This window comes from Salvelinus alpinus, chromosome 5 (genome assembly GCF_045679555.1).
Source record: "Salvelinus alpinus chromosome 5, SLU_Salpinus.1, whole genome shotgun sequence".
Lineage (NCBI taxonomy): Eukaryota > Metazoa > Chordata > Actinopteri > Salmoniformes > Salmonidae > Salvelinus > Salvelinus alpinus.
The window spans coordinates 16574183-16585584 of record NC_092090.1 but is presented as its reverse complement, the minus strand read 5'-3'; the positions used below and the strand labels follow the sequence as shown (position 1 = coordinate 16585584).

General features: G+C 42.2%; 2 protein-coding genes across 2 annotated transcripts; both read left to right on the top strand.

Moving 5' to 3' along the window:
- Positions 1-4949: 4949 nt before the first annotated feature.
- On the top strand, positions 4950-7434 carry LOC139575011 (oocyte zinc finger protein XlCOF22-like). Its single transcript, XM_071399893.1, has 2 exons — positions 4950-5223; positions 6031-7434. The coding sequence occupies exons 1-2, from the start codon at positions 5031-5033 to the stop codon at positions 7191-7193; spliced, it is 1356 nt and encodes a 451-aa protein (XP_071255994.1). The 5' UTR covers positions 4950-5030; the 3' UTR covers positions 7194-7434.
- A 1270-nt stretch (positions 7435-8704) lies between these two features.
- Positions 8705-11184, top strand: LOC139575010 (zinc finger protein 239-like). Its single transcript, XM_071399892.1, has 2 exons — positions 8705-9010; positions 9283-11184. The coding sequence occupies exons 1-2, from the start codon at positions 8815-8817 to the stop codon at positions 10107-10109; spliced, it is 1023 nt and encodes a 340-aa protein (XP_071255993.1). The 5' UTR covers positions 8705-8814; the 3' UTR covers positions 10110-11184.
- Positions 11185-11402: the final 218 nt, after the last annotated feature.

Genomic DNA, 11402 nt, shown 5'->3' with positions numbered 1-11402 from the left:
CTGTACATAGTCCATCTGTAAATAGCCCACCCAATCTACCTACCGCATCCCCATATTGTTTTTATTTACTTTTCTGCTCTTTTGCACACCAGTATCACTACTTGCACATCATCATCTGCTCATCTATCACTCCAGTGTTAATCTGCTAAATTGTAATTACTATGGCCTATTTATTGCCATACCTCCTCACGCCATTTGCACACACTGTATATAGACGTTCTTTTTTTTCTATTGTGTTATTGACTGTACGCTTGTTTATTCCATGTGTAACTCGGTGTTGTTGTTTGTGTCGCACTGCTTTGCTTTATCTTGGCCAGGTCGCAGTTGTAAATGAGAACTTGTTCTCGACTAGCTTAACGGTTAAATAAAGGTGAAATAAAAAAATAAAAAATTTAATAAAAAGTATGTACCAGAACGACAGAGCAAGACTCATCAATGTCACCGGAGAAAGCATCCGAGTGACAGAAACAGCGCCTCTCTGTCTTAGTATCTGTAGCCCATATCTGATACTGTCTGGACAAAAAGGTTATGACATACCATCATATTTTTCTCAAGACAGCATCAGCTACATGGGTTACAGATACTAAGACAGATGAGCGCTGTTTGCCTGGCTGGGATGCTGTCTCTGGTGAAATACAAAATATTAAGAACACCTGCTCTTTCCATGACATAGACTGACCAGGTGAATCCAAGTTGAAGCTATGATCCCTTATTGATTTCACTTGTTAAATCCACTTCAATCAGTGTAGATGAAGGGAAGGAGACAGGTTAAAGAAGGATTTTTAAGCCTTGAGACAATTGAGACATTGATTGTGTCTGTGTGCCATTCAGAGGGTGAATGGGCAAGACAAAAGATTTAAGTGCCTTTGAACGGGGTATGGTAGTAGGTGGCAGACATTGACTATAGCTCAGCATTCAACACCATAGTACCCTCCAAGCTCATCATTCAGCTCAAGGCCCTGGGTCTGAACCCCGCCCTGTGCAATTGGGTCCTGGACTTCCTGGCGGGCCGCACCCATGGTGGGGAAGGTAGGAAACAACACCTCCACTACGCTGATCCTCAACACCGGGGCCCCACAAGGGTGCATGCTCTGTCCCCTCCTGTACTCCCTGTTCACCCATGACTGCATGGCCATGCACGCCTCCAACTCAATCATCAAGTTTGCAGACGACATAACAGTAGTGGGCTTGATTACCAACAATGACGAGACAGCCTACAGGGAGGAGGTGAGGGCTCTGAGTGTGGTGTCAGGAAAATAACCTCTCACTCAACATCAACAAAACAAAGGAGATGATCGTGGACTTCAGGAAACAGCAGAGGGAGCACCCCCCTATCCACATCGACGGGACAGCAGTGGAGAAGGTGGAAAGTTTTAAGTTCCTCTGCATATATATCACTGACAAACTGAAATGGTCCACCCAAACAGACAGTGTGGTGAAGGCGGTGCAACAGCGCCTCTTAAACATCAGGAGGCTGAAGAAATTTGGCTTGTCACCTAAAACCCTCACAAACTTTTACAGATGCACAATTGAGAGCATCCTGTCGGGCTGCATCAACGCCTGGTATGGCAACTGTACCGCCCACAACTGCAGGGCTCTCCAGAGGGTGGTGCGGTCTGCACAACGCACCACCGGGGGCAAACTGCCTGCCCTCCAGGACACCTACAGCACCCGATGTGACAGGAAGGCCAAAAAGATCATCAAGGACAACAACCACCCGAGCCACTGCCTGTTCACCCCACTATCATCCAGAAGGCGAGGTCAGTACAGGTGCATCAAAGCTGGGACCAAGGGATTGAAAAACAGCTTCTATCTCAAGGCCATCTGACTGTTAAATAGCCATCACTAGCACAGAGAGGCTACTGCCTACATACACAGACTTGAAATCATTGGCCACTTTAATAAATGGAACACTAGTCACTTTAATAATGCCACTTTAATAATGTTTACATATTTTGCATGACTCATCTCATATGTATATACTGTATTCTATACTATCTACTGTATTTAGTATGCCGCTCTGACATTGCTCGTCCATGTATTCACATATTCTTAATTCCATTCCTTTACTTAGATTTGTGTGTATTACGTATTTGTTGTCAAATTCTTAGATATTACTTGTTAGATATTGCTGCACTGTCAGAACTAGAAGCACAAGCATTTCACTACACCCGCAAGAACATCTGCTAAACACGTGTATGTGACCAAATTTGATTTGATTTGAGATGTTAAGACTACACACAGTTATAAATGGTCCATTTGCGAGATTGACTTGTCATTTCAATAGGTATAGGCTACAGACTAAAATCTGGGTTTATGATTGTAATTTGCCATGTTTTGCTTAGCTAGTTGCAGGTAGCCTATAGCCCCTGATAGGACTACATCTAATTTCAGATAGCCTACAGTAGCCAAAGCAAGATGTAGACTGAATGATTTAGCAGTTGGTTTAGTTCAAATTGACAGACTAATTTATTCAACGTGAATATCAAGGCGATTTTGAGGTAAGAAGTGTTTGTTTCCCAATAGGCTGCTGGAAAAGGCTACTGAGGAAAGGGTCGTAATATCAATCACTGAATTAAATATTAATAATATGTATGTGAACTGAATATTCCTGTCAACAACTGCCAGTGTTTTTGTAGTTTTTTTAACCTGTAGCCTAATCTGACTGACTGTTACTGTTAATCTAATGGGTTCTAACAACTGATCGGTAATTACGATAGAGCTTTGATAAATCCAATTTACTTAACTAAACATGGCCATTAACAATAGCAAATAATAACACAAGGCTACAACAATAAACTTAAGAAATCTGTTTGCCAGGCCCAGGTAGGCTACACAAGTTTTATTTTTTAATTTAACCTTTATTTAACTAGGCAAGTCAGTTAAGAACAAATTCTTATTTTCAATGACGGCCTACCAAAAGGCAAAAGGCCTCCTGCGGGGACGAGGACTGGGATAAAAAAATTAAAATACTGTAAAAATATAGGACAAAATACACATCACGACAACAGAGACACCACAACACTACATAAAGAGAGACCTAAGACAACAACATAGCATGGCAGCAACACATGACAACACAGCATAGTAGCAAAACAACATGGCAGCAGCAAAACATGGTAGCAGCACAAAACATGGTACAAACATTATTGGGCAAAGACAAAAGCACAAAGGGCAAGAAGGTAGAGACAACAATACATCAGGCGAAGCAGCCACAACTGTCAGTAAGAGTGTCTGTCCATGATTGAGTCTTTGAATGAATAGATCCAGTTTTAGTGTTTTTTTGCAGCTCGTTCCAGTCACTAGCTACAGCGAACTGAAAAGAGGAGCGACCCAGGGATGTGTGTGCTTTGGGGACCTTTAACAGAAAGAGGCTGGTAGAACGGGTGTTGTATGTGGAGGATGAGGGCTGCAGTAGGTATCTCAGACAGGGGGAGTGAGGCCTAAGAGGATTTTATAAATAAGCATCAACCAGTGGGTCTTGCGACGGGTATACAGAGATGACCAGTTTACAGAGGAGTATAGAGTGCAGTGATGTGTCCTATACGGAGCATTGGTGGCAAATCTTATGGCCGAATGGTAAAGATGTTAGCTACAGTGGGACTTTTTTAAATAAAAGGGCTTCATAAATGAAAACATAGCAATGTATCAACCTATGTGACATCTGAGGGCCAACCAACTTTCTGGTAGAGAATGTAGTGATGAGTACTAAAATCGTCACCCGTAATAAAGCGCATTGTGCTATGATAAACTGCATCTAACTGCTTTAATGAATTGGCAGCTGCGTTCATATAGATGATGTCGCCATAGTCTAGGCCGATAGGAATGTTAACTGAATAATCTGCTTTCTACTATTTAGCGAGAGGAAAGACCTATATTTCTATAGAAGAAGCACATTTTTATACTCAGTTTATTAACTAACTCATCAATATGCTTTTTAAAAGACAGCTTTTCATCTATCCAGATGCCCAGATATTTGTAAGCACGGACACAATCAATATGGACACCATCCAAAGTACATATGCTAAAATCAGACTTATTTTTATGCGCTCTAGAGAACAACATATACTTAGCTTTACCTGCATTCTTAGGCAGGAAAGAAGAGGAATTTGTACCCTTCAGTGGATTTACTGTTTTCTAAAATGGTGAGATAGAGCTTGAAAAGCGGTTGATTTAGCTGTCTTCATCAAGATAGTACATCAGTTTCTCAATTGTCTGAAAGATTGCCAGTCCACCACAGAGTCAGGTTATCTTGCTTTAGCCCAGGCACTATTTCTCTTCTGAATATACTCAGATAATTCAGAAGAAAACCAAGGGATCTATCTTTGACTCTGAATTGTTTAAAAGAGACGTGTTTATCTGCCAGAGGAATAAATATGGAGGACACATTTTCTAGAGCCAACTCAAGGTTAGGAATACAGAAGACAATGGCTAGATCAGAGTAGAACATGTCATAAAAAAAAACCTTGATTAGAAAACTTTTTGCAATTTATCTTCTTAATTAAACAAGGATTAGTATTTTTCTGTTTCGTAAACTAATACATACCATGGGACAAAGATCACTGAGATCATATGCAAATACTCTACTAGACAAATATTTGTGGGGGTTATTTGTAAGAATTAAATCAATCAATGAAGAGTTAACAGGGTTTTTCACATTTAGCTGTGTGGGTTTTGAGATCAATTGAGTCTGATTAAAATCAATACATATACTCTTCAATTGATCTGAGGCCGGGGATAGCCAATCCAGATTCAAATTCCCGAAAATGTCCATAATTGTAGCCCAACTTCCAGGAAAACCTCGGACATGGCAACTCAGGCTGTACTGTATTTGTTAAAATGTTGTTTGCGCACAGAGTTGGGTTGGCTCACGTGCGCTCCTCCAGTACAAGCACCAGGTGGCGGTAACACAATTTATTAGCTCTTTTCAGCCAATGAATACAGTCAGCTCTTACTCTGTGGTTCTATACGCAGATCCTCCCAGGAAGTGTTGCTTGAACGAATCTCCCTCGACCGTCATTCCACAAAAAATGGCCAAGTTACAGTTGTTGCAAGCGTTTTTCTCCGACCGATTAACAACAGTGGCCGTAGAGATATCGGTGGCAGTGGAAAACGCGTTTGCCGAGTACCAGGATGAGATCTCTCGTTCAAAGGAGGAGAATCAACGCCTGCAGAGGCTGCTGGATTCGGTTTTAATTCCCGATGTAAAATTACACAAAGCAGGTAAACTATCAACAGGCTTGCCATTAGCTGCTTTTGGCAACACTGGTGTATTTACACACTAGTGTTGACCCTTCGTTAAGCCCCGCCACCGAATATTTGGCAACCAATTGCAGCGCTCCAATGCAATTGTCGTCGAGCGACACCTCGGACAATCTCACGTTTAAATCCACTGACATTTAAAAAAAATACTTATCAATACCAGTATGTACTGTATGTGATTTAGTTTATTTTACGCCTGCTACGTTATGTTATAGGTTTGGGAACGCTGTCAGCAGGGTCACTGCACTTTAAATACGTCACTCATTGAGCGGATTCGATTATGCTGAGCCGGGGCACCGGTCAATGAGTGACGTGAACAGGCGAAAGTGGTGAGTGGTGAGGGAGGTGGTGAGGGAGGAGCGCTCGTTTCAAATGGAACAGTAATCTGTGCCGCTCGGTCATGTTGTCGACTAACCAGCATGGTGCATCGTTCTGTTCCATTAAATATGTTAGACTTTTCAATCTAGTTTGGAAGGCAGATTAAGCGTTTTTATCAAAAGCAATCACGTTTGCATGTGAAAACACAGAATCCTAATCTACGTGCTAATTAATCACTTTTGTTTTGTCCCGACTTTGCCGTGGGATTTGAATGGGGCACCTGGCTCAAATACACCAGCGTCAATAAAAGCACATATATAACACTGTGTATGTAAATTATGCTAACATTAGCTAATAAATTATGTCATTACAGTCTCAAGTCACAGAGGGTGATTATTTATTGAAATGTATAGATTTTTCTTTAAAGTTATTTCATATCTTTCTTTCCAGACCCCCCGCAGCTCACTCTCACTGTTTCTGGAGATGAGGTTCCCCCTGAGCAGCAGCACTGTGAGGAGGAGTGGAGCGATCAAGAGATCATCGAGTCCATATTCATTTCCCCCTGTGTGGAAAGCAACAGTGATCAGGACTCACCCGAGCGCTCACGACTTTACCAAACTCTGAAGAACTCCCTTCCCACCATTGCAGCAGAACTGATCCAAACAAATCCAGATGGAGAGGACAACAAAATATCAGAATCAACCAGTGACACTCCCCTCACACAATTAAAGCCTCTCAAAATGAAGAGAACACGGTTAAAGAAAGGACAAAGGTCTTCCATCTGCACCGAGGGCAAGACAACCAGTGAGTTGAAAGCGCCATTGAGGCTTCACACAAGGAAGAGGCTCTACAGTTGTACCGAGTGCACAGCAACCTATGACAGACCTTGTCATTTGGAAATCCACAAGAGAACTCACACAGGTGAGAAACCATACGAGTGCAAAGACTGTGGTAAATGCTTCAACCGCAAGAATAGCCTAACGATGCATATGCTAACTCACACAGGGGAGAAATCGTTCTGCTGCCATGAATGTGGCAAACGCTTCGGTCTAAACACGAGACTGATACTTCACATGAGGACACACACAGGGGAGAAGCCACACAAGTGCCCTTTCTGTGCCAGATGCTTTACATTTCCAAGTCACTTAAGTCGTCACAAGAAGCTCCACACAGGAGAGAGACCACATCAATGCAATGTATGTGGGAAATGCTACACGCGGAAGGAGCACCTGACAGACCATATGACATCCCACAGTGGAGCAAAACCATACAGCTGTATGCAATGTGGCAAATGCTACGCACTGCAAGGAAACCTGAGAGCGCATATGGCGAGTCACACAGGGAATAAGTCATTGTGCAGGTGCGCTGTGTGTGGATTAGGTGTTCTAAATCTAAGCCGCCACATGCAAGAAGTTCACACAGGAGGCAAACAGCATCAGTGCCAAGATTGTGGGAAGTGCTTCAACCGAAAGGAAAAACTGACAGAGCACATGAGGACTCACACGGGAGAGAAACCGTATCGATGTCATGATTGCGGCGAATGCTTTAGGCTCAATGTAACCCTGAAGAAACACATGATGACACACACATCTGAGGCAAGTGCTGTTCCATGAGAGAAGATATGAGAACTCAAGATGGGACATACACAGGGAGAAATCTGTGTAGTGCAATGCATGTTTCAGCAGTATTGTTTGGTGTTTCAATGTTCACATTCAATGTTAATTTTTATTCACTTATTTTTATACATTGCCCATTTGTAACTTTCACCTCAAAGTTAACCTTTACCTGTCTGTACCTTTCGGTCGTTGTTGGTGATTTATGTTGGTATCAATAAAAGAATGATCAACATGAAAAGTCACATTGCTGTTGTTTCTATATAGCACAAAGACTGCGTTTCTAACCCTCTGAGTCCCTATGATAGAATCTTACTCCAGACATATGAAACAGGTTTTATGAATGACTGTCTGTCGACTTGGGAGCAGAGAGGGAGTTTCTCCACTTTTGTAAACTATCTGCACTCCAAGGATATTTGTTGCAGGGCTCATTGTTCAGTAAATATGTCTTGATTAACAAGAGACTGTTATTACGACAGCCTATCTTTCATCAAAACTCTGCTCTGGTAGATGGAAACGTGGTAGAAAAGTGACCGTTCATGAAACGTGACCGTTCATGATCCAGGGCGTCAGGTAGCCTAGCGGTTAAGAGCGTTGTCTCAGTAACTGAAAGGTTGCTGGTTTGAATCCCCGATCAGACTAGGTGAAAAATCTGTAGATATACCCTTGAGCAAGGCACTTAACACATTGCTCCTGTAAGTCGCTCTGGATAAGAGTGTCTGGTAAATCAACGGATCTCAAACCTCTCCTCGGCGACACCCAGTCATTCCATTTAGTTGATCTATTCCAGAGTTAGCACCCCCGATTCAACTTGTCAACTAATTAGGTGAAAACATCTGTTGCTCTGCCGTTGAGCAAGGCACTTAATTGCTCCAGGGGTGTTGTACAATGGTGACCCTGTTCATGACCCCACTCCCTGCGGGTGTCTCAGGGGGATTTGGGATATGCAACAACAACAAAAATGTCAGGCCAAATATAAGCACCCCCTGAATAATAATGATTCATTATCAAGCCCTTGAATAGGTGAATCAGGTGAGCTAGTTCACAGCTACAACAAAATTGTGAAAAGTTTGTTTGTCTCGAGGAGAGTTATGGTATTTGGTATTTTATTAGGATCCACATTAGCTGTTGTGAAAGCAGCAGCTACTCTTCCTGGGGTCCACGCAAAACATGACATAATACAACATTAATAGACAAAGACAGAACTACATCAATTTAAAAATGGCACACGTAGCCTACATATCAATACATACAAACTATCTAGGTCAAATAGGAGAGAGGCGTTGTGCCATGAGGTGTTGCTTTATCTGTTTTTTTAAACCAGGTTCGCTGTTCATTTGCGCAATATGAAATGGAAGGGAGTTCCATGCATTCTGCCCTGTCCTTTTTATGTGCACTGAGCTATAATAAGAACGGCTATTACTCCAGTACAGCAGGTGGCAGTGCAATGTCGGTTACGACGTTTCAGCCAATGAATGAACCATGAAAGAACAGAGGCAGTTTTTACGACTTTTTTACGACAAAATGTTCTTACTTGTCTCTGTTTACGTGCTAGTCCCGTTCAACAGATATATCCCTAATCTTTGCCGTGGCTCAGTGTTATTACTTTATTCAACCTAAAATGTCTAAACTACATTCGTTGAATGCGTTTCTTACTGCCCGATTAACTGCGGCGGCTGTGGATATATTTGGGGCAGTGGAGAAGACTATAACATCGTACCAGGAAGAAGTCTCCAGATCAAAAGTGGAGAACGACCATCTACGGAAGCTGTTGCTAGATTTCGGTTTCAAACCTGATAGAGAATCACAAAGAGCAGGTGTGTAAGATGAATGGTTCTGTAAACATTATTACGATTTATTAGCTAGCTAGTTAGACAACTGTGACAACCATAGGACAACTGTGCTCAACCTCAATTGTTATTAGCTAGCTAATCAGGCATCAGAATTAGATAGCGATCACTTCTCACTGCACTCTGTAATGTCAGTGTGAGTCTAGTGTGTAAATGTGTTGCGAGCTAAGGGGAAGAAGTAAAACTGAAGTGTGTTGATATATCTCAATGGTAAGTAACTTCCCCATCTTTCTTTTCAGACCTCCAGCAGCTCACTGTCTCTGTCTCTGGAGAGCAGGTTCCCTCTAAACAGGAGTGGAGTGATCAAGAGGACACAGAGTCCATATTCATTCCCCCCTGTGTGGAAAGTGCCAGTGATCAGGACTCACCCCAGAGCTCATACCTTTACCAAATTGGGAAGAACAGCAAGAGGGCCTCCCTTCCCACCAACTCAACAGAACCGATCAAAACCAACCATGATGGAGAGGACTATGGGGCATTAGAATCAACCAGTAACTCTCAGACCATGTCAAAGTCAAAACATACACAGGCAAAGAAAGGACAAAGTCCTCTTGACACTGCGACAAACAGTGAGCTGAAAGCACCAATGAGGGCTCACACAGATGATAGACCATACAAGTGCCCTGTGTGCAGGAAAAGGTTTACTAATAACAACCATTTAAAAACGCATCAGAGAATTCACACAGGGGAGAGGCCACATTGGTGCAAAGAATGTGGCAAGTGCTTCAGCCGCAAGGGGGACCTGGGCACACACATGAGGACTCACACAGGAGAGAAACCGTACCAGTGCAGCGTTTGTGGCAAAAGCTTCAGGCGAAACCGACTGAATGAGCATATGAGGGTACACACAGGGGAAAGACCCTATCGGTGTGCCGACTGTGAGAAGGGCTTTATTTCAGTAAGTGACCTAAAACGCCACCAGCGCATTCACACGGGAGAAAAGCCGTTTAGGTGCGACAGTTGCGGAAAATGCTTCAGTCAGATGACAACCTTGAAAAAACATATGAGGACTGTTCATAAGAAGGTTCAATTGCAGAGCAGTGAGGAAAGCCCAGATCCCTGCTAGCATTAGGGACTCCTGTTCATTTATGTGATAATGACAAACAGCACAGGACATATCTTATGTTAACCTCGGTACCATCTGCGTGTGCTTTAGACAATTTCTCTGACTATCGCTGTCATTCATTCATGCAATTTTGTGTGTTGTAAATCTCTTCTACAGACCAGTTGCTTTCTTTCAGGACACTGCTCTAACACCAAGATCTACCAGATGACAATCATCATGTATTGTTGTTACTAGACATTAAAGTGGATATACTGGGGCTTTCAAACTCTGTGCCAACATTGATAGAATTAAATAATAAGACTTTTTTGGGGGGGGGGTCTTATTTGTTCTGTTGCACACAAGTGTGTAATGGAAACGTGTTTGTTGCATATCCCAACTGCCCCTAAGACACCCTCAGTGAGTGGGGTCACGGCCAGGGTCACCATTGTCCAGCTCCCCTGGAGCAATTGGGTTAAGCGCCTTGCTCAAGGGCCCAGCAACAGATTTCTTTCACCTTGTCGGCTCCAGGATTCAACCCAGTGGCCTTTCAGTTGCTGGCCCAACACTCTAACCCCGAGGCTACCTGCTGCTCTATTTTGGAACAGTCACAAATCCCTCGCTAAAGCAAGTGCATAAGCCTGCAACTAACTCATTGCCATGACCAAACTCTTGGGGTTGTTTTTACAGATCCAGATTATGCCTAGTCCTGGACCATAACATACTTTCAACAATCTCTCCAACAAGAATGATTTTGAATCCAGGACTAGGTTTAACCTGTATTCGGGAAACCGGCCCCTGGTATTTTTGTTTGAGATGTTTTGCCAGGCCTAATGTTAGGCATATAAATGGGTTGTTAATCAGAGCAATGAACTAAAAGGACATACTGTCCAACACACTGTTTGTCATATCCTGTATGTACCCTGAATATACATACACAAAGACATCTATCAAGGTAAAATAGTTACTTTGTTTCTTATTATTGTTATCTTTATTATAAATGTTAGCTTTTTCATTTGTTTCTAACCCCACTTTATCATTTATGATTTATGTAGATAATTGCATTCCATACTTGAATTTTATAGTCGAACTGAATGTTCCCCATTAATTCAATGCGTGGCTGACTTGTTCAACAGTGTCATGTGTTCTTCAGCTCAGCTAAATATTGTAAACTAATATGTAGTTAATCAAGTTATGTAGGTAAGATTTTGTTCATTCATTACAGATTATATCCTACATTATCTATTACAGATTAACTTTGTACTACATTATATTAATGTATTCAAATATTAAGTGCATGAGCCTACAACCTCTTGA